General features: G+C 44.3%; 1 protein-coding gene across 1 annotated transcript; it reads right to left on the bottom strand.

Moving 5' to 3' along the window:
* Positions 1-4742: 4742 nt before the first annotated feature.
* Positions 4743-23826, bottom strand: LOC135568911 (multidrug resistance-associated protein 1-like). Its single transcript, XM_065015698.1, has 10 exons — positions 23762-23826; positions 23208-23241; positions 21577-21776; positions 16646-16772; positions 16286-16387; positions 14329-14475; positions 10697-10855; positions 10356-10522; positions 9855-10049; positions 4743-6819 (listed from the first exon to the last, which is right to left on the bottom strand). Exons 1-10 carry the CDS (start codon positions 23824-23826, stop codon positions 6711-6713), a joined length of 1305 nt encoding a protein of 434 aa, XP_064871770.1. The 3' UTR covers positions 4743-6710.
* Between the last annotated feature and the right edge of the window lie 1244 nt (positions 23827-25070).

Below are 25070 nucleotides of genomic sequence, written 5' to 3'. Positions count from 1 at the left end.
ACCCTAATTCTTGTATTATTTGTTATTGATGTGATGTGCTGCTTGCATCATACCGTGTTTTAAGAAGTCTGTTACAGATGTGGTGAAGGCTTCAGGCATGATGCCTTTGCTTGATGCTCCAGTTGGAGAGGCTGAGGTGAAGCATGCTTTGAGGGGAGGATAAGACTGACTGAGGATGACCCATGTATGTTTGTTCTCCCTGTCGTGAAGGGTGGCATGGTGCCCACCTGGTGCTGGATAAGAATAGCTGAGAGGACCAGATGGGTTATAAGAATGCTTTGTTCTGCTTTACTCTGTTTTACAGGACCAAAGTTTTATTCCACACTTTGCAACACATTAAATCCATGTTATTGTCAGATAGAATACTGAGGGTCCCCAAGGAGAGGGCTTGTTAGTGTAGGAAGGATTTTTAATATGGTTAGCATTTATTAGATTATAAGTTTTTAAATAGTATTATAGTTAACAGGAATATAGGACATCTATGAGGAGTTAGGATTATTGTTAGGATTAAGATAGATTGATTAAGGAATTTGGAGAAAAGCCGCTCATAGACATGTTTTTTTCTAAAAGAGGGTCCATGGGTTTGGATGGAGCCAAACAGTGAGACATGTAGTTCAAATTTGGAAAACATGAGAAACATACAGAGGAGCCCTCCCCCGCACTGCAGAGACCTTGAAGGTTGGAGTGCAGAGAAGTTTTAGAAGGGGGGCCAGGACGAGCAAAGATAACATAGTGGGTAGATAAGTTACTGAGTGGAGACAAAAGTGAGAATTGGACATGTGGAAAATGAAAGGGACACTCCTAAATGGAATTTCAGACATAAGGATAATTCACTAAATCTTATCTAAGTCATTGTATAAGAATAAGGCAAGGTTGTTACCTGGGCAGAGCCAGGTAACAAAAGGGGGATGGGTAAATAGTGTTCTAGAATAGGATGTGACCTACGGGATAATTAACTAATAAAATATTTTTTTTGTTAATTGGTTTGTTGAATAAGAAACTGTTTTATTAACCAAACCTGTATGTCCAAGAGTTTATGCACTACAGGTGAACTACAGGTGAAGACACTCAATCCAGTCCCGTGGGCCACCCGGATTCATATCGCACTGCGGGGGTGTAAGATACATATTTCACTGTCGAACAAATAAACAGTGTTCGGGAGGAGAACTGGAATTAACAGAATTCCGGGGGCCATCTCTCGAATGAAGTAACCCTCCCTGTCCTGTCACCCCTGTTTGTGTTCATAGAAGTGAAGATGTATCTGGCTCTTGCTAAGTGATGTGTTCTCGGGGAAAGGGTGGGGTTTCACATGGAAGCTGTTCGTCTGAGCTGTCCTATCGTGGGTGACGTATTCCTGATACAGCACGCCCTACTAGAGATGCGGAGAGTGGTAATTTGACCCATGGTTTAGACGTTGAGGATTTTGTTCCAAAATAGAAGAGATATCAGTGCAGGTTCCCATATTGATCGTGGACACAGGTCATAGCTCACACTGAAAGGGATGGCTACGTAAACCCATACACTCAATGTGGGATCAGGTGGAGTATAGTAAGGGTTGGCGTTTTGGACTGTGTTCCCGAGCAGAGGAAGTATTGTATAAAGGTGCGAATTAACATTAAGGCGGTCAATACTCAGGAACTCGGGTTATGGTATGTGGGCTTCAACCAGTTAAGTTATAGAGGTGGAGACTGGGTTTGGGGAGTCCAACTTATGGTTGGAATGGATTCAATATACGGCCAGATCAGTGGCTAAAGAAGAATGTTATGCCTGTGCGAACGCTAAACCCCAGTTAACAACTATCCCTTTTCCACTGAACGGAATTAATTCCCATAAGGGAATGGCATGTATGGTAAAGCTGTTCATGAAAGCAGGAATGCCAAATAATGACAGTTGTATTGATTTGCACTATTTATATCCCCAGGAACCAAGTTGGTACAGAGAATATGACCACTGACGAGACCATGTCTGAATTGACAGGCTGGTTGAACTCTGGGGACTTCAATAAAATAAAATGGGCCAGTGTCGACATCTGGTGGTTGTGCGGGGGAATGAGTTTGTGCAGTATTGCCGACTGATTGGACTGGTTAGGAATGCCTTTTACACTCATACAACACCAAGACATGAAGTTAGCCAAAACAAGAGAGAAGAGATGCTCCATCTAGGTCTTTTGGCGAAATAGTATATATTGATAACATTGGGGTTCCACGAGGTGTGCCGGATGAGTTCAAGCCAAGAAATCAGATACTGGCAGGATTAGAGTGGTCTACTCTCAATAAGAATGTAGACTGGATTAATTATAGTTACCAGAAGGGTTATTAAAGGGTTTGTAGAACAGACTGAAGCAATCAGCTGGAAGACCTGACAGAATAGAATTGCATTAGATAAAAGGAGGAAGTGGGCGTGGTAATCAGGACCGTCTCAGCTGGTTTGACCACCCTGGCTCACGGGTTGGCAGAAACTCTGGGGTGGATAATTCTCTGAACTAAATTGGGTAGACAGTATTTATGGAAAAATGTGGTGTTATGGGCTACCTTAACCGGTGTGACTGTGTTAGTCTTGTACGTACATGGTTGATTGCGTGTATGTATGAAAGTTATTGTTTCCAGGACTCTGGAGAGATCAATGACACTACAGATGGTGCGTTATGGGCCGATTCCAGGTTCTGACCCATGGAGGACTGAAGGCATGTCTACAGAGGAAGTGGACGAATCTGGATCTGTCATTTGTGGGGAATTTATGTTTGATGAGAATAGTGTTGAGATGAAGGGGAATTAGATTGTAATTTGTTTCAATGATTAAACTGTTTTTTAATAAAGATTGTAAAAAGAAAAAAAATCCTGAAAGAGGAGTTATGATTCTGATGTAGGTTTAAAAACAGTTGGAGTTAAGGTTAGATTTGATTAATGATGGGTGAAGAGTCGGGTAAACATTTATAATAATATTTTTATTTTGTAGATTTGAATGTATAATATTTGATCAAAGGGAGGATTGATAGAGGAAAATATGGTTGAAATGACTAATTATGTATACATTCCAATCAGAAACTGACTAGTCCATTTGCTATAATGTACGGTACATGTGAGTTTTCCCTCTTGCTCCCTTTCCCAATTGTATATAATGTAGTCAGGAGTTAGTAACAATATAGGTCTGTTCCTTAGTTCATTCAGTTGTACAAATCTCCAGGTGGTGGGAACGGGCCATCTCCAAATGGTCGGGAATGTTGATTTATGCTGACTGGCCTTGACTTCGTGCTGATAACGTGGAGGCTTGAGAGTTAAGAGGGTCCCTCTGTTTGTGAAACGGAACGTTTGGAAAACGCTGACGTCATTTTCAGTTTATAACCTGTGGAAATGTGTGTAAGCATTCAGTACTCTCTGGAATTAAACGCTCTTTACCTGGCTTTTAAGACTGGTCTCGATCTACTTCATGCATAATTAATGAATTTACAATTCATTAATGAATTAGAAATGAGTGCTAATTGATTTTGGCAATTAAAGCATAAAGGAATTTAGGCCACTGTGGAGTGGATTTACAGGGATTTAAATGGACACATAAAATCTGCTTTGTGTTGAAGATGTGTGTTGTTTAACAGCACTGGTTGGTGCTGCATGTGTTTCGACATGATCCTCTCACTCCACCTTGTGGCCATAGATGGAACTCCAGACTGACTGAAGAGGAGAAAGAGATGGAGAGTGATGGAGAAAAACAAAGAGAGGTATGAAGACGCCGACACACATCAGGTCACGTTGATACAGCCTCCCTGTGTTATGTGGTGTAATCCAGGCAGTATTATGTGGTGTAATCCAGGCAGTATTATGTGGTGTAATCTAGGCAGTATTATGTGGTGTAATCCAGGCAGTATTATATGGTGTAATCCAGGCAGTATTATGTGGTGTAATCCAGGCAGTATTATGTGGTGTAATCCAGGCAGTATTACGTGGTGTAATCCAGGCAGTATTATGTGGTGTAATCCAGGCAGTGGTAGTGTAATCCAGGCAGTACTATATAGTGTTATCCAGGCAGTACTATGTGGTAGGCAGTACTATGTAGTGTAATCCAGGCAGTACTATGTGGTGTAATCCAGGCAGTACTATGTGGTGTAATCCAGGCAGTATTATGTGGTGTAATCCAGGCAGTACTATGTGGTGTAATCCAGGCAGTATTATGTGGTGTAATCCAGGCAGTATTATGTGGTGTAATCCAGGCAGTATTATGTGGTGTAATCCAGGCAGTAGTATGTGGTGTAATCCAGGCAGTATTATGTGGTGTAATCCAGGCAGTATTATGTGGTGTAATCCAGGCAGTATTATGTGGTGTAATCCAGGCAGTATTATGTGGTGTAATCCAGGCAGTACAATGTGGTGTAATCCAGGCAGTATTATATGGTGTAATCCAGGCAGTATTATGTGGTGTGATCCAGGCAGTATTATATGTGTTGCGTTTTGTGTGTTGTGTCATGTCTTTGGCTATTCCGGAGTAAGTGATATGACATGCTAAGTTCTCCGTAATTAATATTACCTGATTGAGCTAATCATGTAAATGTAATTAACTAGAGAGTCGGGCACCACAAAATAATATTTATAGAGCTGTTATCTTCCGAATAAACTCTTAAAGACCTAGTAATATTTTACATCAATAGCAATCAATATTAATCGTCACCTTAATTCAGTCTCATCTGAAAGTTGTAAATTCTTGGTTATCTTCACGAACCCTGGCTAACAAGATGAATCAGCAATACAAAATGGGGTTTAATTATTTATTTACTAAATACCTAACTAATCACACAGAATTACACATACACATAATTAATCATAACTTGGTTACAAATGACGTCATAAAGTAAAACGTCCCTAGCGGGCGGAACAGATATGACAGCTTGCTACACAAAAGAAAAGAGGCTGGGTTGAGTGAAAAAGCTGGAAGACTGAGGAACAAAGGCGAAGCTGTGCTATCGTAAATACAGTATCTTATGCATTCTAAATTACCACCCATTTGGAAAAGGAAAATGCGATAAATATTTACTCTGAGCTGCGCTTCAGTAAGTTGGTGGTAGATGGAAGGCCATGTTGCCAAACCGAGTCCTTTGTCCTTTGAAGAATGTCTCTGGTGGTCAATTGGATACGTTGTAGTAACGTCGTTGTGTGATAGACGGGATACTCTGTCTGTTCCTTCCTAACCCTCATTTGCAGCTGCTGTTGGTAACTCAACGGCTAGGAGGTATCACTTCTGTAGTGAATAAGAGTTCAAAGTTCATACCATTCGCAACCAAAGCTCACGCTGATGTTGGCTTCGTTCTGTAGTTATTATCTGGACCATTCTGACATCGGACCGTCGTCCTCACATCCTCGGAACAGGAGGTTATATTGTCGTCAAGGCTTTATATAGGAAGGGAGAGGAGGGCGTGTTTGAAAAGTTTTATAGCCCATGTCCCTTCACAGGGCGGGCCTCTGATTGAGCAGAGCCCTATCTTATGAAAACCCAAATCTCACATTTTAGAAGCTAAAATCATATTTCATCCCATCACAAAAGATTTCATATTCAAACATTTAAATTGAACAACAATTCCATGTGAATCCGATAACTCTGATGTGTAGACTTTCCACTGTAGAGTTTGTCATCTTATCATTGATGACAATGTCTCAGATGACAACCGAACTGACATCATATTCATTAAATACCACCGCATATGTTCAATTGGTCGGATTACCAGAATATAGTTCATTTCCCCCCACCTTCTGATGTTCCCAGAATCTCTATGTTAACCAAGGGGTTTTGCAAATGTAACATCAGTAGGGTAGAGAGAGGAAAAAGGGGGGAAGAGGTATTTATGACTGTCATAAACCTACCCCCAGGCCAACGTCATGACAGTTGCATGTTGTTTTGTGTGTGTGTTGCGTTTTGCTTTTTGTGTGTGTGTGTTGCATTTTGTGTGTGTGTGTTGCGTTTTGTGTGTGTTGCATGTTGTATATGTGTATTCATTCATCCCTCCATCCTCTCCTCCTCTTCTCCTCGTGCATCCGTCACATGATACTGCCTCATCACAAGGCCATGAGAAGTCATCAGCTTCCTATGAAGTCATATCCTGTCCCAGTAATTCAAAGTTAACAAGCTTAATGTCCAACGAAGGGTTACACAAAGGAAGTGTCCAAAATGGCACCCTATTCCCTATTTAGTGCACTACTTTTAACCAGGGCCTTGGCACCCTGTTCCTTATTTAGTGCACTACTTTTAACCAGAGCCATGGCACCCTATTCCCTACGTAGTGCACTACTTTTGACCAGGGCCTTGGCACCCTATTCCCTACATAGTGCACTACTTTTGACCAGGGCCTATGGCACCCTATTCCCTACACAGCGCACTACTTTTGACCAGGGCCCATAATTCGGCTGCCTTTTGGGATGCAAACAGACAGCCTCAAACATCATCCGATCCCCACATCAGCCCTACGTCATTCTCATCCCTCTTCTGTCTTCAAGCTTCGCTCCTCATATCCTTTCCTCATATCCTTTCCTCATATCCTTTCACAACATTTGTTTTGAAAATGAAAGGAGTTGAAAAGGGTTTTTATTTCTGTAGCTCTTTGTCTTTAGTAGAGTATTAACTGCCTTGGTGCCCCTGGCCGTTTGATCTGGCCCCTCCAGCCCTGGGGGTGGGGAGGGGGTGATGTGGCTGGGTTTACCCGATTCAGGAGCCTCCTGGATGGGGAGGGCTCAGACCAGGCCAGCCTCCCTACACATCAGGTAGAACTGACCCCTCTCTGAGATGAGGTTGGAGGGAGAGTCCATCTCTGTGATCAGACCTCGGTCCATCACTATCACCCTGCAGAGAGGGAGAGGGGGGGAGAGAGAGAGAGAGGTTGAGGTATAGAGAGAAGTAGAGGGAAAGAGAGGGAGGAAGGGAGAGAGGGAGAGAGAGAAAGAGAGGGGAGCGAGGGAGGGAGAGGGAAGAAGAGAGAGGGAGAGGGAGAGAGAAGTAGAGAGAGAGAAGACCATTCACTCTGATGTGTGTATGTGTGTGTGTATATACTGTATGTATATACTGCTCAAAAAAATAAAGGGAACACTTAAACAACACAATGTAACTCCAAGTCAATCACACTTCTGTGAAATCAAACTGTCCACTTAGGAAGCAACACTGATTGACAATACATTTCACATGCTGTTGTGCAAATGGAATAGACAACAGGTGGAAATTATAGGCAATTAGCAAGACACCCCCAATAAAGGAGTGGTTCTGCAGGTGGGGACCACAGACCACTTCTCAGTTCCTATGCTTCCTGGCTGATGTTTTGGTCACTTTTGAATGCTGGCGGTGCTTTCACTCTAGTGGTAGCATGAGACGGAGTCTACAACCCATACAAGTGGCTCAGGTAGTGCAGCTCATCCAGGATGGCACATCAATGCGAGCTGTGGCAAGAAGGTTTGCTGTGTCTGTCAGCGTAGTGTCCAGAGCATGGAGGCTCTACCAGGAGACAGGCCAGTACATCAGGAGACGTGGAGGAGGCCGTAGGAGAGCAACAATCCAGCAGCAGGACCGCTACCACCGCCTTTGTGCAAGGAGGAGCAGGAGGAGCACTGCCAGAGCACTGCAAAATGACCTCCAGCAGGCCACAAATGTGCATGTGTCTGCTCAAACGGTCAGAAACAGACTCCATGAGGGGGTATGAGGGTCCAACGTCCATAGGTGGGGGTTGTGCTTACAGTCCAACACCGTGCAGGACGTTTTTCAACACCAAGATTGGCAAATTCGCCACTGGCGCCCTGTGCTCTTACAGATGAAAGCAGGTTCACACTGAGCACACGTGACAGTCTGGAGACGCCGTGGAGAACGTTCTGCTGCCTGCAACATCCTCCAGCATGACCGGTTTGGCGGAGGGTCAGTTATGGTGTGGGGTGGCATTTCTTTGGGGGGCCGCACAGCCCTCCATGTGCTCGCCAGAGGTAGCTTGACTGCCATTAGGTACCGAGATGAGATCGTCAGACCCCTTGTGAGACCATATGCTGGTGCGGTTGGCCCTGGGTTCCTCCTAATGCAAGACAATGCTAGACCTCATGTGGCTGGAGTGTGTCAGCAGTTCCTGCAAGAGGAAGGCATTGATGCTATGGACTGGCCCGCCCGTTCCCCAGACCTGAATCCAATTGAGCACATCTGGGACATCATGTCTCGCTCCATCCACCAACGCCACGTTGCACCACAGACTGTCCAGGAGTTGGCGGATGCTTTAGTCAAGGTCTGGGAGGAGATCCCTCAGGAGACCATCCGCCACCTCATCAGGAGCATGCCCAGGCGTTGTAGGGAGGTCATACAGGCACGTGGAGGCCACACACACACTACTGAGCCTCATTTTGACTTGTTTTAAGGACATTACATCAAAGTTGGATCAGCCTGTAGTGTGGTTTTCCACTTTAATTTTGAGTGTGACTCCAAATCCAGACCTTTATGGGTTGATAAATTTGATTTCCATTGATAATTTTTGTGTGATTTTGTTGTCAGCACATTCAACTATGTAAAGAAAAAAGTATTTAATAAGAATATTTCATTCATTCAGATCTAGGATGTGTTATTTTAGTGTTCCCTTAATTTTTTTGAGCAGTGTATATATATATATATATATATATATATATATATATATACACTGAGTGTACAAAACATTATGAACACCTTCTCTTTCCATGACACAGACTGACCAGGTGAATCCAGGTGAAATATATGATCCCTTATTGATGTCACTTGTTAAATCCACTTCAATCAGTGTAGATGAAGGGGAGGAGACCTGGTTAAAGAAGGATTTTTAAGCCTTGAGACAACTTGACACATGGATTGTCTATGTGTGCCATTCAGAGGGTGAATGGGCAAGACAACATATTGAAGTGCCTTTGAACGGGGTAGTAGGTGTTATTACGTGTCAGGCACACCGTTTGTGTCAAGAACTGCAACGTTGCTGGGTTTTTCACACTGAACAGTTTCTCGTGTGTACCAAGAATGGTCCACCACCCAAAGGACATCCAGCCAATTTGACCCAACTGTGGGAAGTATTGGGCCAATATGGCCAGCATCACTGTGGAACGCTTTCAACACCTTATAGAGTCCACGCTCTGACGAATTGAGGCTGTTCTAATGGCAAACGGGGGTGCAACTCAAAATTAGGAAGTTGTTCCTAATGTTTTGTACAGTGTATAGAAGTGTATATAACCTGGATCCAGCCAATTTGACCCAACTGTGGGAAGTATTGGGCCAATATGGCCAGCATCACTGTGGAACGCTTTCAACACCTTATAGAGTCCACGCTCTGACGAATTGAGGCTGTTCTAATGGCAAACGGGGGTGCAACTCAAAATTAGGAAGTTGTTCCTAATGTTTTGTACAGTGTATAGAAGTGTATATAACCTGGTGTAGTCCGTGATAGTATTGAGTCAGTCTATATATTACCTGGTGTAGTCTGTGATAGTACTAAGTCAGTCTATATATTACCTGGTGTAGTCTGTGATAGTACTAAGTCAGTCTATATATTACCTGGTGTAGTCTGTGATAGTACTAAGTCAGTCTATATATTACCTGGTGTAGTCTGTGATAGTACTAAGTCAGTCTATATATTACCTGGTGTAGTCTGTGATAGTACTAAGTCAGTCTATATATTACCTGGTGTAGTCTGTGATAGTACTAAGTCAGTCTATATATTACCTGGTGTAGTCTGTGATAGTACTAAGTCAGTCTATATATTACCTGGTGTAGTCCATGATAGTATTGAGTCAGTCTATATATTACCTGGTGTAGTCCATGATAGTATTGAGTCAGTCTATACAGTATATTACCTGGTGTAGTCCATGATAGTATTGAGTCAGTCTATATATTACCTGGTGTAGTCCATGATAGTATTGAGTCTGTGTGCAATGGTCAGGACAGTGCAGTCATCAAACTGGGTTCTGATGGTGGACTGGATCAGGTTGTCTGTCTCCAGGTCCACAGCAGCTGTGGCCTCATCCATAACTAGGATCTTCGTCTTCCTCAGGAGGGCTCGGGCCAGACACACCAGCTGGCGCTGACCCAGACTGGAGAGAGAGTGAGAGAGAGTGAGAGAGTGAGAGAGTGAGAGAGAGAGAGAGAGAGAGAGGGGAGAGAGGGGAGAGAGGAGAGAGAGGAGAGAGAGGGGAGAGAGGGGAGAGAGGAGAGAGAGAGATAATGTTAATGAGAGAGAGTGAGAGATGGAAGGAGTTACAAAGAGAGGAGAGAGGGAAGAGAAAGAAGGAGGGAAGAAGCCAGGGAAGATAGAGAGGACCAGATGACATCACAAGGAGGAATCAGGGGGAGTAACAGACATAGGAAAGCTACATAGAGGGATACAGAGCCTTGTGTACCTGAGGTTCTCTCCTCCCTCTGAACACTCGTGGTTGAGTTTGTCCGGCAGGCAAGACACAAAGCTCTTGAGATGGGAGAGCTCCAGGGCTCTCCACACCTCCTCATCAGAGTAGCCATCGAAGGGGTCCAGATTCATCCTCAGAGACCCAGAGAACAACACTGGGTCCTGGAGGGAGGAGGGGGAGGGAGGGAGAGGAAGCGAGAGAGGGGGAGGGGGGAGAGAGAGAACGTTGCCATGCATACCATAATTACCTCCATGTTAGAGGATATCTCAGAGGCTTGCAGAAAGTGTTTTTTACCTGTGGTGTGTGTGTGTGTGTTTATTATATGTGTGTGTTACCTGTGGTATGATGGTGATTCTGGAGCGTAGCTCGTGCAGTCCGATCTGAGCGATGTTTATCCCGTCTATATAGATATCTCCCTTCGCTGCTTCCAGAATCCGGAATATTCCCAATGCCAGGGACGACTTCCCTGCTCCAGTCCTGCCCACTATCCCAACCTGGAGAGAGGAGGGAGGAGGGAGAGGGGGAGGGAGAGGCAGAGAGAGGAGGGAGAGCGAGAGGAAGGGAGAGAAGGAGAGAGGAGGAGAGAGTGGGAGGGAGAGGAGGAGAGAGTGGGAGGGAGGGGAGGAGAGAGTGGGAGGGAGGGGAGGAGAGAGAGTGGGAGAGGAGGATAGAGGAGGAGAGAGGGGAGAGAGGGGAGGAGAGAGTGGGAGAGGAGGAGAGAGGGGAGGAGAGAGTAGGAGGAGGAGAGAGGGGAGGAGAGAGTGGGAGAGGAGGATAGAGGAGGATAGAGGAGGAGAGAGTGGGAGAGGAGGATAGAGGAGGATAGAGGAGGAGAGAGTGGGAGAGGAGGATAGAGGAGGATAGAGGAGGAGAGAGGGGAGGAGAGAGTGGGAGAGGAGGAGAGAGTGGGAGGGAGGGGAGGAGATAGAGTTTAGAAAGAATGAAACCTAACATATCTCACTATAACACCATAAAACAGAGGATGCTTCCCAAAGGACCTGGTCTAAAGTAGTGCACTATGTAGGGAATAGGGTCTAAAGTAGTGCACTATGTAAGGAATAGAGTGCCAGGTCCTGGTCTAAAGTAGTGAACTATGTAGGGAATAGGGTGCCAAGGACCTGGTCTAAAGTAGTGCACTATTTAGGGAATAGAGTGCCAAGGACCTGTAGTATGGCACTATGTAGGGAATAGGGTGCTCTGGTAAACCAGTATCTCTATCTCCTACCTTATCTCTCTCCTGTCCAGTCCTATACCCATGTCGTCATAACGACCTCATTACTCCATTATCTCCCTATAACACAGTATCTCTATCTCCTACCTTATCTCTCTCCTGTCCAGTCCTATACCCATATCATCCTAACGACCTCATTACTCCATTATCTCCCTATAACACAGTATCTCTATCTCCTACCTCATCCAACACTTCCCACACTGCCCCTACTCGGATGGTATCGCGCCGTCCCAACCTTCGCTCTCTCTCCCCCGCTACTCTCTCCTCTTCCATCCTATCATCTCTTCCCTCTGCTCAAACCTTCTCCAACCTATCTCCTGATTCTGCCTCCTCAACCCTCCTCTCCTCCCTTTCTGCATCGTTTGACTCTCTATGTCCCCTATCCTCCAGGCCGGCTCGGTCCTCCCCTCCCGCTCCGTGGCTCGACGACTCATTGCGAGCTCACAGAACAGGGCTCCGGGCAGCCGAGCGGAAATGGAGGAAAACTCGCCTCCCTGCGGACCTGGCATCCTTCCACTCCCTCCTCTCTACATTTTCCTCTTCTGTCTCTGCTGCTAAAGCCACTTTCTACCACTCTAAATTCCAAGCATCTGCCTCTAACCCTAGGAAGCTCTTTGCCACCTTCTCCTCCCTCCTGAATCCTCCTCCCCCTCCCCCCCTCCTCCCTCTCTGCAGATGACTTCGTCAACCATTTTGAAAAGAAGGTCCGATCCTCGTTTGCTAAGTCAAATGACACCGCTGGTTCTGCTCACACTGCCCTACTCTGTGCTCTGACCTCTTTCTCTCCTCTCTCTCCAGATGAAATCTCGCGTCTTGTGACGGCCGGCCGCCCAACAACCTGCCCGCTTGACCCTATCCCCTCCTCTCTTCTCCAGACCATTTCCGGAGACCTTCTCCCTTACCTCACCTCGCTCATCAACTCATCCCTGACCGCTGGCTACGTCCCTTCCGTCTTCAAGAGAGCGAGAGTTGCACCCCTTCTGAAAAAACCTACACTCGATCCCTCCGATGTCAACAACTACAGACCCGTATCACTTCTTTCTTTTCTCTCCAAAACTCTTGAACGTGCCGTCCTTGGCCAGCTCTCCCGCTATCTCTCTCAGAATGACCTTCTTGATCCAAATCAGTCAGGTTTCAAGACTAGTCATTCAACTGAGACTGCTCTTCTCTGTATCACGGAGGCGCTCCGCACTGCTAAAGCTAACTCTCTCTCCTCTGCTCTCATCCTTCTAGACCTATCGGCTGCCTTCGATACTGTGAACCATCAGATCCTCCTCTCCACCCTCTCCGAGTTGGGCATCTCCGGCGCGGCCCACGCTGGATTGCGTCCTACCTGACAGGTCGCTCCTACCAGGTGGCGTGGCGAGAATCTGTCTCCTCACCACGTGCTCTCACCACTGGTGTCCCCAGGGCTCTGTTCTAGGCCCTCTCCTATTCTCGCTATACACCAAGTCACTTGGCTCTGTCATAACCTCACATGGTCTCTCCTATCATTGCTATGCAGACGACACACAATTAATCTTCTCCTTTCCCCCTTCTGATGACCAGGTGGCGAATCGCATCTCTGCATGTCTGGCAGACATATCAGTGTGGATGACGGATCACCACCTCAAGCTGAACCTCGGCAAGACGGAGCTGCTCTTCCTCCCGGGGAAGGACTGCCCGTTCCATGATCTCGCCATCACGGTTGACAACTCCATTGTGTCCTCCTCCCAGAGCGCTAAGAACCTTGGCGTGATCCTGGACAACACCCTGTCGTTCTCAAATAACATCAAGGCGGTGGCCCGTTCCTGTAGGTTCATGCTCTACAACATCCGCAGAGTACGACCCTGCCTCACACAGGAAGCGGCGCAGGTCCTAATCCAGGCACTTGTCATCTCCCGTCTGGATTACTGCAACTCGCTGTTGGCTGGGCTCCCTGCCTGTGCCATTAAACCCCTACAACTCATCCAGAACGCCGCAGCCCGTCTGGTGTTCAACCTTCCCAAGTTCTCTCACGTCACCCCGCTCCTCCGCTCTCTCCACTGGCTTCCAGTTGAAGCTCGCATCCGCTACAAGACCATGGTGCTTGCCTACGGAGCTGTGAGGGGAACGGCACCTCAGTACCTCCAGGCTCTGATCAGGCCCTACACCCAAACAAGGGCACTGCGTTCATCCACCTCTGGCCTGCTCGCCTCCCTACCACTGAGGAAGTACAGTTCCCGCTCAGCCCAGTCAAAACTGTTCGCTGCTCTGGCCCCCCAATGGTGGAACAAACTCCCTCACGATGCCAGGACAGCGGAGTCAATCACCACCTTCCGGAGACACCTGAAACCCCACCTCTTTAAGGAATACCTAGGATAGGATAAAGTAATCCTTCTCACCCCCCTTAAAAGATTTAGATGCACTATTGTAAAGTGGCTGTTCCACTGGATGTCATAAGGTGAATGCACCAATTTGTAAGTCGCTCTGGATAAGAGCGTCTGCTAAATGACTTAAATGTAAATGTAAATGTCTACCCCCGACCTTCTCTTTCTCCTGTCCAGTCCTATATCCTCCATTATCTCCCCATAACGCAGTATCTCTAACCCTTACCTTATCTCTCTCATGTCCAGTCCTATACCCATATCCTCCTAACAACCTCAATACTCCATTATCTCCCTATAACACAGTATCTCTATCTCCTACCTTATCTCTCTCCTGTCCAGTCCTATATCCTCCATTATCTCCCTATAACACAGTATGTCTACCCCCGACCTTCTCTTTCTCCTGAATGCTGAGGGAAATTCCTTTCATGGCCCAGTTCAGTCCTTTACGGTACTGCAGTCCGTATTCCTCCAGTTCTATGGTACCGTGGGTGGGCCAGGCCAGCGGGAGCATGCTGCCTTCTATGGTCCATGGAGCCTGGGCAGGGGAGGAGGGAGAGGAGGGGGACAGGTGATGGCATCCATAGATATTAGAACACATTCATTTAATGGCATCTCTGTGATGGCATCCATAGAATTACATATTAGAACACTGGATCTCTGTGATGGTATCCATAGAATTACATATTAGAACACTGGATCTCTGTGATGGTATCCATAGAATTACATATTAGAACACTGGATCTCTGTGATGGTATCCATAGAATTACATATTAGAACACTGGATCTCTGTGATGGCATCCATATAATTACATATTAGAACACTGGATCTCTGTGATGGCATCCATAGAATTACATATTAGAACACTGGATCTCTGTGATGGCATCCATAGAATTACATATTAGAACACTGGATCTCTGTGATGGCATCCATAGAATTACATATTAGAACACTGGATCTCTGTGATGGCATCCATAGAATTACATATTAGAACACTGGATCTCTGTGATGGTATCCATAGAATTACATATTAGAACACATTCATTTAATGGCATCTCTGTGATCTCATCTCCCATCAAGACCTCAGCAACAAGGCAACAGAAGGTGCTGTTATTAATTTAAAGACATTAACTACATCAGAAACACAGAGAGTTAATGAGAGCACAGAACAGTGAGATTATGGCTAGAAATAAACACACATTTTCATTCATTAAAACTCTTTTTAAACTACGACTGTCCCATTGAGATAAATAATTTTTCATTCTTTAGAAGATCACATTTTCAAGTGGCAGCTGACGAGTAAACTAGATCCTCTCTGTGAGGGTAGGATAGTATAGTTTACACCTGACCAGTGAACTAGATCCTCTCTATGAGGGGTAGGATAGTATAGTTTATACCTGACCAGTGAACTAGATCCTCTCTATGAGGGGTAGGATAGTATAGTTTATACCTGACCAGTGAACTAGATCCTCTCTATGAGGGTAGGATAGTATAGTTTACACCTGACCAGTGAACTAGATCCTCTCTTTGAGGGGTAGGATAGTATAGTTTACACCTGACCAGTAAACTAGATCCTCTCTTTGAGGGGTAGGATAGTATAGTTTACACCTGACCAGTAAACTAGATCCTCTATTTGAGGGGTAGGATAGTATAGTTTACACCTGACCAGTAAACTAGATCCTCTCTATGAGCGTAGGATAGTATAGTTTATTCCTGACCAGTAAACTAGATCCTCTCTTTGAGGGTAGGATAGTATAGTTTACACCTGACCAGTGAACTAGATCCTCTCTGTGAGGGTAGGATAGTATAGTTTACACCTGACCAGTGAACTAGATCCTCTCTGTGAGGGTAGGATCGTATAGTTTATACCTGACCAGTGAACTAGATCCTCTCTGTGAGGGTAGGATAGTATAGTTTACACCTGACCGGTGAACTAGATCCTCTCTGTGAGGGTAGGATAGTATAGTTTATACCTGACCAGTGAACTAGATCCTCTCTGTGAGGGTAGGATAGTATAGTTTACACCTGACCAGTGAACTAGATCCTCTCTATGAGGGTAGGATAGTATAGTTTACACCTGACCAGTAAACTAGATCCTCTCTATGAGGGGTAGGATAGTATAGTTTATACCTGACCAGTGAACTAGATCCTCTCTATGAGGGTAGGATAGTATAGTTTACACCTGACCAGTGAACTAGATCCTCTCTGTGAGGGTAGGATAGTATAGTTTATACCTGACCAGTGAACTAGATCCTCTCTGTGAGGGTAGGATAGTATAGTTTACACCTGACCAGTGAACTAGATCCTCTCTGTGAGGGTAGGATAGTATAGTTTTACAGCCACTCACCTCCTTTGGTGTGTCAGCGTACTCCTTAACTCTCTCCACGGACACAATGTTGTTCTCTACATCAGTCCAGGACCTCACGATCCAGCTCAGAATACCTGTCACCTACACATCACATCACAGGTTGCCACAGGTTACTGCTGTGTGCGTGTGTGTGTGTGTGTGTGTGTGTGTGTGTGTGTGTGTGTGTGTGTGTGTGTGTGTGTGTGTGTGTGTGTGTGTGTGTGTGTGTGTGTGTGTGTGTGTGTGTGTGTGTGTGTGTGTGTGTGTGTGTGTGTGTGTGTGTGTGTGTGTGTGTGTGTGTACCTGTAGTGAGTGTGTGTACCTGTAGTGAGTGTGTGTACCTGTAGTGAGTGTGTGTACCTGTAGTGAGTGTGACACAGCCAGTCCTACTATACCAGGGCTCAGTGTGTCTCTGCCCATCACAGCCAAGGCGGCTGCTGCCAGCACCAACAGATTCCCCAGGAACTCTAGGTTCACAGCCAGCCACCTGGACACACACACACACACACACACACACGCAATAGAAGACAGAGCGATCAGATAGGAACATGTTCCAGGAACTCTAGGTTCACCGCCAGCCCCCTGCAGACAGCGCAGGTCTGAGGACAGGGGTTAAGATGACACAGGGTTCATAGCTCAGGTGCCTTATGTATCAAACATGTCGGAGTAGTATCTCGGATCAGTTTTTTCCATTTGGATCACAATGAACAAGATTCCGTGGACAGGATGGGAACTGATCCCTACTCTCATAGAAAACAGGATTCCATGGACAGGAAGGGAACTGATCCCTACTCTCATAGAAAACAGGATTCCATGGACAGGAAGGGAACTGATCCCTACTCTCATAGAAAACAGGATTCCATGGACAGGAAGGGAACTGATCCCTACTCTCATAGAAAACAAGATTCCATGGACAGGAAGGGAACTGATCCCTACTCTCATAGAAAACAGGATTCCATGGACAGGAAGGGAACTGATCCCTACTCTCATAGAAAACAGGATTCCATGGACAGGAAGGGAACTGATCCCTACTCTCATAGAAAACAGGATTCCAAAAGGGTTATTCGTCTGTCCCCATAGAGGAACGCCTTTTGGGTTCCAGGTAGAACTCTTTTGGGTTCCAGGTAGAACCCTTTTGGGTTCCAGGTAGAACTCTTTTGGGTTCCAGGTAGAACTCCTTTGGGTTCCAGGTAGAACCATCTGTAAAAACGGTTCGACATGGAACCCAAAAGGGTTATACCTGCAACCTTTAAGGGTTCTTCAGGGGTTCTCCTATGGGAACAGCCGGAGAACCCTTGACGGTTCTAGATTAGCCTAACTACTCTGAGATGCTTGGTACATACCACACCAGATTACAGTGATTACTGCAGTTAGTTAGATAATACACCACACCAGATTACAGTGACTACTGTAGTTAGTTAGATAATACACCACACCAGATTACAGTACTGCAGTTAGTTAGATAATACACACCACACCAGATTACAGTACTGCAGTTAGTTAGATAATACACCACACCAGATTACAGTACTGCAGTTAGTTAGATAATACACCACACCAGATTACAGTGACTACTGTAGTTAGTTAGATAATACACCACACCAGATTACAGTACTGCAGTTAGTTAGATAATACATACCACACCAGATTACAGTGACTACTGCAGTTAGTTAGATAATACACCACACCAGATTACAGTACTGTAGTTAGTTAGATAATACATCACACCAGATTACAGTACTGCAGTTAGTTAGATAATACACCACACCAGATTACAGTACTGCAGATAGTTAGATAATACACCACACCAGATTACAGTGAGTATTGCAGTTAGTTAGATAATATACACCACACCAGATTACAGTACTGCAGATAGTTAGATAATACACACCACACCAGATTACAGTGACTACTGTAGTTAGTTAGATAATATACACCACACCAGATTACAGTGACTACTGCAGTTAGTTAGATAATACACCACACCAGATTACAGTACTGTAGTTAGTTAGATAATACACACCACACCAGATTACAGTGACTACTGTAGTTAGTTAGATAATACACCACACCAGATTACAGTGACTACTGTAGTTAGTTAGATAATATACACCACACCAGATTACAGTGACTACTGCAGTTAGTTAGATAATACACCACACCAGATTACAGTACTGTAGTTAGTTAGATAATACACACCACACCAGATTACAGTGACTAATGTAGTTAGTTAGATAATACACCACACCAGATTACAGTGACTACTGTAGTTAGTTAGATAATACACCACACCAGATTACAGTACTGCAGTTAGTTAGATAATACACCACACCAGATTACAGTGACTACTGCAGTTAGTACTGCAGATTAGATAATACACCACACCAGATTACAGTGACTACTGCAGTTAGTTAGATAATACACCACACCAGATTACAGTGACTACTGTAGTTAGTTAGATAATACACCACACCAGATTACAGTGACTACTGTAGTTAGTTAGATAATACACCACACCAGATTACAGTGACTGTAGTTAGTTAGATAATACACCACACCAGATTACAGTGACTACTGCAGTTAGTTAGATAATACACCACACCAGATTACAGTACTGTAGTTAGTTAGATAATACACCACACCAGATTACAGTACTGCAGTTAGTTAGATAATACACCACACCAGATTACAGTGACTACTGCAGTTAGTTAGATAATACACCACACCAGATTACAGTGACTACTGTAGTTAGTTAGATAATACACCACACCAGATTACAGTACTGTAGTTAGTTAGATAATACATCACACCAGATTACAGTACTGCAGTTAGTTAGATAATACACACCACACCAGATTACAGTACTGCAGTTAGTTAGATAATACACACCACACCAGATTACAGTGACTACTGCAGTTAGTTAGATAATACACCACACCAGATTACAGTACTGTAGTTAGTTAGATAATACACCACACCAGATTACAGTGACTACTGCAGTTAGTTAGATAATACATACCACACCAGATTACAGTACTGCAGTTAGTTAGATAATACACCACACCAGATTACAGTACTGCAGTTAGTTAGATAATACACCACACCAGATTACAGTGACTACTGTAGTTAGTTAGATAATACACCACACCAGATTACAGTGACTACTGAAGATAGTTAGATAACATACCACACCAGATTACAGTACTGTAGTTAGTTAGATAATACACCACACCAGATTACAGTACTGCAGTTAGTTAGATAATACACCACACCAGATTACAGTGACTACTGCAGTTAGTTAGATAATACACCACACCAGATTACAGTGACTACTGCAGTTAGTTAGATAATACACCACACCAGATTACAGTACTGCAGATAGTTAGATAATACACCACACCAGATTACAGTGACTACTGTAGTTAGTTAGATAATACACCACACCAGATTACAGTGACTACTGCAGTTAGTTAGATAATACACCACACCAGATTACAGTGACTACTGCAGTTAGTTAGATAATACACCACACCAGATTACAGTACTGTAGTTAGTTAGATAATACACCACACCAGATTACAGTACTGCAGTTAGTTAGATAATACACCACACCAGATTACAGTACTGCAGATAGTTAGATAACACACCACACCAGATTACAGTGACTACTGTAGTTAGTTAGATAATACACCACACCAGATTACAGTACTGCAGATAGTTAGATAATACACCACACCAGATTACAGTGACTACTGCAGTTAGTTAGATAATACACCACACCAGATTACAGTACTGTAGTTAGTTAGATAATACACCACACCAGATTACAGTACTGTAGTTAGTTAGATAATACATCACACCAGATTACAGTACTGCAGTTAGTTAGATAATACACCACACCAGATTACAGTGACTACTGCAGTTAGTTAGATAATACACCACACCAGATTACAGTGACTACTGTAGTTAGTTAGATAATACACCACACCAGATTACAGTGACTACTGCAGATAGTTAGATAATACACCACACCAGATTACAGTGACTACTGTAGTTAGTTAGATAATACACCACACCAGATTACAGTGACTACTGCAGTTAGTTAGATAATACACCACACCAGATTACAGTGACTACTGCAGTTAGTTAGATAATACACCACACCAGATTACAGTGACTACTGTAGTTAGTTAGATACTACACCACACCAGATTACAGTGATTACTGCAGATAGTTAGATAATACACCACACCAGATTACAGTACTGTAGTTAGTTAGATAATACACCACACCAGATTACAGTACTGCAGTTAGCTAGATAATACACCACACCAGATTACAGTGATTACTGCAGATAGTTAGATAATACACCACACCAGATTACAGTACTGTAGTTAGTTAGATAATACACCACACCAGATTACAGTGACTACTGCAGATAGCTAGATAATACACCACACCAGATTACAGTACTGTAGTTAGTTAGATAATACACCACACCATATTACAGTGACTACTGCAGATAGCACACAGATTACAGTACTGTAGTTAGTTAGATAATACACCACACCATATTACAGTGACTACTGCAGTTAGTTAGATAATACACCACACCAGATTACAATACTGTAGTTAGTTAGATAATACATACCACACCAGATTACAGTGACTACTGCAGTTAGTTAGATAATACACCACACCAGATTACAGTACTGTAGTTAGTTAGATAATACACCACACCAGATTACAGTACTGTAGTTAGTTAGATAATACATCACACCAGATTACAGTACTGCAGTTAGTTAGATAATACACACCACACCAGATTACAGTGACTACTGCAGTTAGTTAGATAATACACCAGATTACAGTGACTACTGTAGTTAGTTAGATAATACACCACACCAGATTACAGTGACTACTGTAGTTAGTTAGATAATACACCACACCAGATTACAGTGACTACTGTAGTTAGTTAGATAATACACCAGATTACAGTGACTACTGTAGTTAGTTAGATAATACATACCACACCATATTACAGTACTGCAGTTAGTTAGATAATACACCACACCAGATTACAGTGACTACTGTAGTTAGTTAGATAATACACCACACCAGATTACAGTGACTACTGAAGATAGTTAGATAATACACCACACCAGATTACAGTACTGTAGTTAATCAGATTAAGGTCCCCATGTTCTATCCATGTAATCATAGACTTTTCATAATTTTAAATATGTTAACATTAGTTGAAAATACTAGTAGAAAGCATGTAGAACACCTACCTGGTGGCTACGAAGCGGGGGAAGTAGGCTGTCTGGTTGTGGTCAATGTGTCCGTTAGCCTGCAGGATGAAGCGTTCCTGCTCTGAGAAGGCCCTGATCACACTGGCCCCCTGGACCGTCTCATTGAAGTGGGTGTAGATGGGAGAACGACTGACTGCCTCTAGCCGACGGAGCTGGCACGATGTTGCCACGTAAAAACTCTACAGGAGAGATGGGGGGGGTATAGAGAAGGCAAATGAATCTTAGTCTGACTGGCAGACAAATATTCAGAGGGACAGACAGGCAGGCAGGCATTTAGAGGGACAGACAGGCAGGCAGACAGGCATTTAGAGGGACAGACAGACAGACAGACATTCAGACATTCAGACAGGCAGACAGACATTCAGACAGACATTCAGACAGACAGACAGACATTCAGACATTCAGACAGACAGACAGACAGACAGACAGACATTCAGACAGGCAGACAGACATTTAGAGGGACAGACAGGCAGGCAGACAGGCATTTAGAGGGACAGACAGACAGACAGACAGACATTCAGACAGACAGACAGACAGACAGACAGACATTCAGACATTCAGACAGACAGACAGACAGACAGACAGACAGACAGACAGACAGTGTATTTTACAGATTGAACCTGTGAAGCGGATCTGGGTTCTAGTAATGTATATTTGAGTGTCTGGTATTTAAAAAAAAAATTCTGTCAATTTGAGTATTTTCAAATCCACAACCCAATGTAAATATTTGAGTATTTCAATGGTTATTTTTATAAACCAAATAGTCTACCAAATTGTATTTAAGAGTATTTTCAAATACTTATTTCAAATACTATTCAAATACCTGGGTTAAATGCATGGGAGTGTATTTTAGTCCGTGCATTTGAGTATTTTCAAATAATATCCAAGTGTATTTACAAATACTGTAACGATGTGAGTGTAGTGGGTGAGGAGTCAAGCGCAGGAAGCAGAGAGTTCAGGTGAGTGCCATTTTAATGCACCGACAAAACGGCGAACATAAGCCAACCCACACGAACACACACGGCGTAATGAACAAACAGGAGGACTAAACGGTCCTGGGAAAACCCACAAAATGGGAAACACAAAAACCCATAGACGTGCACACAAGTACACTAAAACAGATGGTCACAATAATTAATCCCGCACAAGGAACTCTGCGGGCCGGCTGACTAATAAAGCCTACTACCTAATTCACAACAGGTGCACTCAATCAACACATAAGGAGGGGGAGGAAATAATCAGTAGTAGCTAGTAGGCCGGCGACGACGACCGCCGAGCGCCACCCGAACGGGAAGGGGAGTGTCCTTCAGTCGGAGTCGTGACAGTACCCCCCCCTTGACGCGTGGCTCCCGCAGCGCGCCGACACCGGCCTCGAGGTCGACCCGGAGGACGAGGCGCAGGGCGATCCGGATGGAGGCGATGGAAATCCCTCAACATTGACGGATCCAAAATGTCCCTGGTGGGTACCCAGCACCTCTCCTCCGGACCGTACCCCTCCCAGTCCACGAGGTACTGCAGGCCCCTCACCCGGCGTCTCGAATCCAGAATGGCCCGTATCGTATACGCCGGGGACCCCTCGATGTCCAGAGGGGAGGAGGGACCTCCAGTACCTCACCGTCCTGTAGGGGACCAGCTACCACCGGCCTGAGGAGAGACACATGAAACGAGGGGTTAATACGATAATAGGAAGGGAGTTGTAATCGATAACACACCTCGTTTATTCTCCTCAGGACTTTGAACGGCCCTACACACTGCGGCCCAAGCTTCCGGCAGGGCACGCGGAGGGGTAGGTTTCGGGTCGAGAGCCAGACCCTGTCCCCTGGTACAAACACGGGGGCCTCACTGCGGTGGCAGTCAGCACTCCTTTTCTGCCGTCCACTAGCCTGTTGAAGGGATTCCTGGACGGCCCTCCAGGTCTCTTTGGAGCGCTGCACCCATTCCTCCACCGCAGGAGCCTCGGTCTGGCTCGGATGCCACGGTGCCAGGACCGGCTGGTACCCTAACACACACTGAAAGGGGGACACATTAGTAGAGGAGTGGCGTAGTGAGTTCTGGGCCATTTCAGCCCAGGGGATGTATCTCGCCCACTCCCCTGGCCGGTCCTGGCAGTACGACCGCAGAAACCTACCCACCTCCTGGTTTACTCTCTCCACCTGCCCATTACTTTCGGGGTGATAACCGGAGGTCAGGCTGACCGAGACCCCCAGACGCTCCATGAACGCCCTCCATACTCGGGACGTTCAAATATGAAACTACTTGTCTTCTCAAATCTTTTCAAAGGAAGGATACATGAATACTTACTTCATACGTATGTGGAAGTAAGTGCGATATTTTACATAGTGTTGAACTCAGCTCTACTGTAATTCTACCTGTATGAATGAAATAGTATTTGAACCCAACTCTACTGTAATCCTACCCGTATGAATGAAATAGTATTTGAACCCAGCTCTACTGTAATCCTACCTGTATGAATGAAATACTATTTGAACCCAGCTCTACTGTAATCCTACCTGTATGAATGAAATACTATTTGAACCCGCTCTACTGTAATCCTACCTGTATGAATGAAATAGTATTTGACCTCAGCTCTACTGTAATCCTACCTGTATGAATGAAATAGTATTTTAACCCAGCTCTACTGTAATCCTACCTGTATGAATGAAATAGTATTTGAACCCAGCTCGACTGTAATCCTACCTGTATGAATGAAATAGTATTTGAACCCAGCTCTACTGTAATCCTACCTGTATGAATGAAATAGTATTTGAACCCAGCTCTACTGTAATCCTACCTGTATGGATGAAATACTATTTGAATCCAGCTCTACTGTAATCCTACCTGTATGAATAAAATAGTATTGAACCCAGCTCTACTGTAATCCTACCTGTATGAATGAAATAGTATTTGAACCCAGCTCTACTGTAATCCTACCTGTATGAATGAAATAGTATTTGAACCCAGCTCTACTGTAATCCTACCTGTATGAATTAAATAGTATTTGAACCCAGCTCTACTGTAATCCTACCTGTATGAATGCGTAGAGCATTCTATTACAACTACTACAACTACTACTACTATTACAACTACTACTACTACTACTATTACTACTACTATTACAATGACTACTACTACCACTACTACTACTACTACTACTACTACTACTATTACTACTACTATTACAATGACTACTACTACCACTACTACTACTACTACCACTACTACCACTACTATTACAATGACTACTACTACTACTATCACAACTACTTCTACTACTATTACAACAACTACTACTATTACAACTACTACTACTTTTACAACTACTACTACTATTACAACTACTATTACAACTACTACAACCACTACTACTACTATTACAACTACTACAACTACTACTACTATTACTACTACTACTACTACTACTATTACTACTACTATTACAATGACTACTACTACCACTACTACTACTACTACTA

The sequence above is a fragment of the Oncorhynchus nerka genome, unplaced genomic scaffold (genome assembly GCF_034236695.1).
Source record: "Oncorhynchus nerka isolate Pitt River unplaced genomic scaffold, Oner_Uvic_2.0 unplaced_scaffold_1339, whole genome shotgun sequence".
NCBI classification, from domain to species: Eukaryota; Metazoa; Chordata; class Actinopteri; order Salmoniformes; family Salmonidae; genus Oncorhynchus; species Oncorhynchus nerka.
The sequence above is the reverse complement of the archived record's forward strand: the minus strand, read 5'-3'. Positions and strand labels throughout refer to the sequence as shown.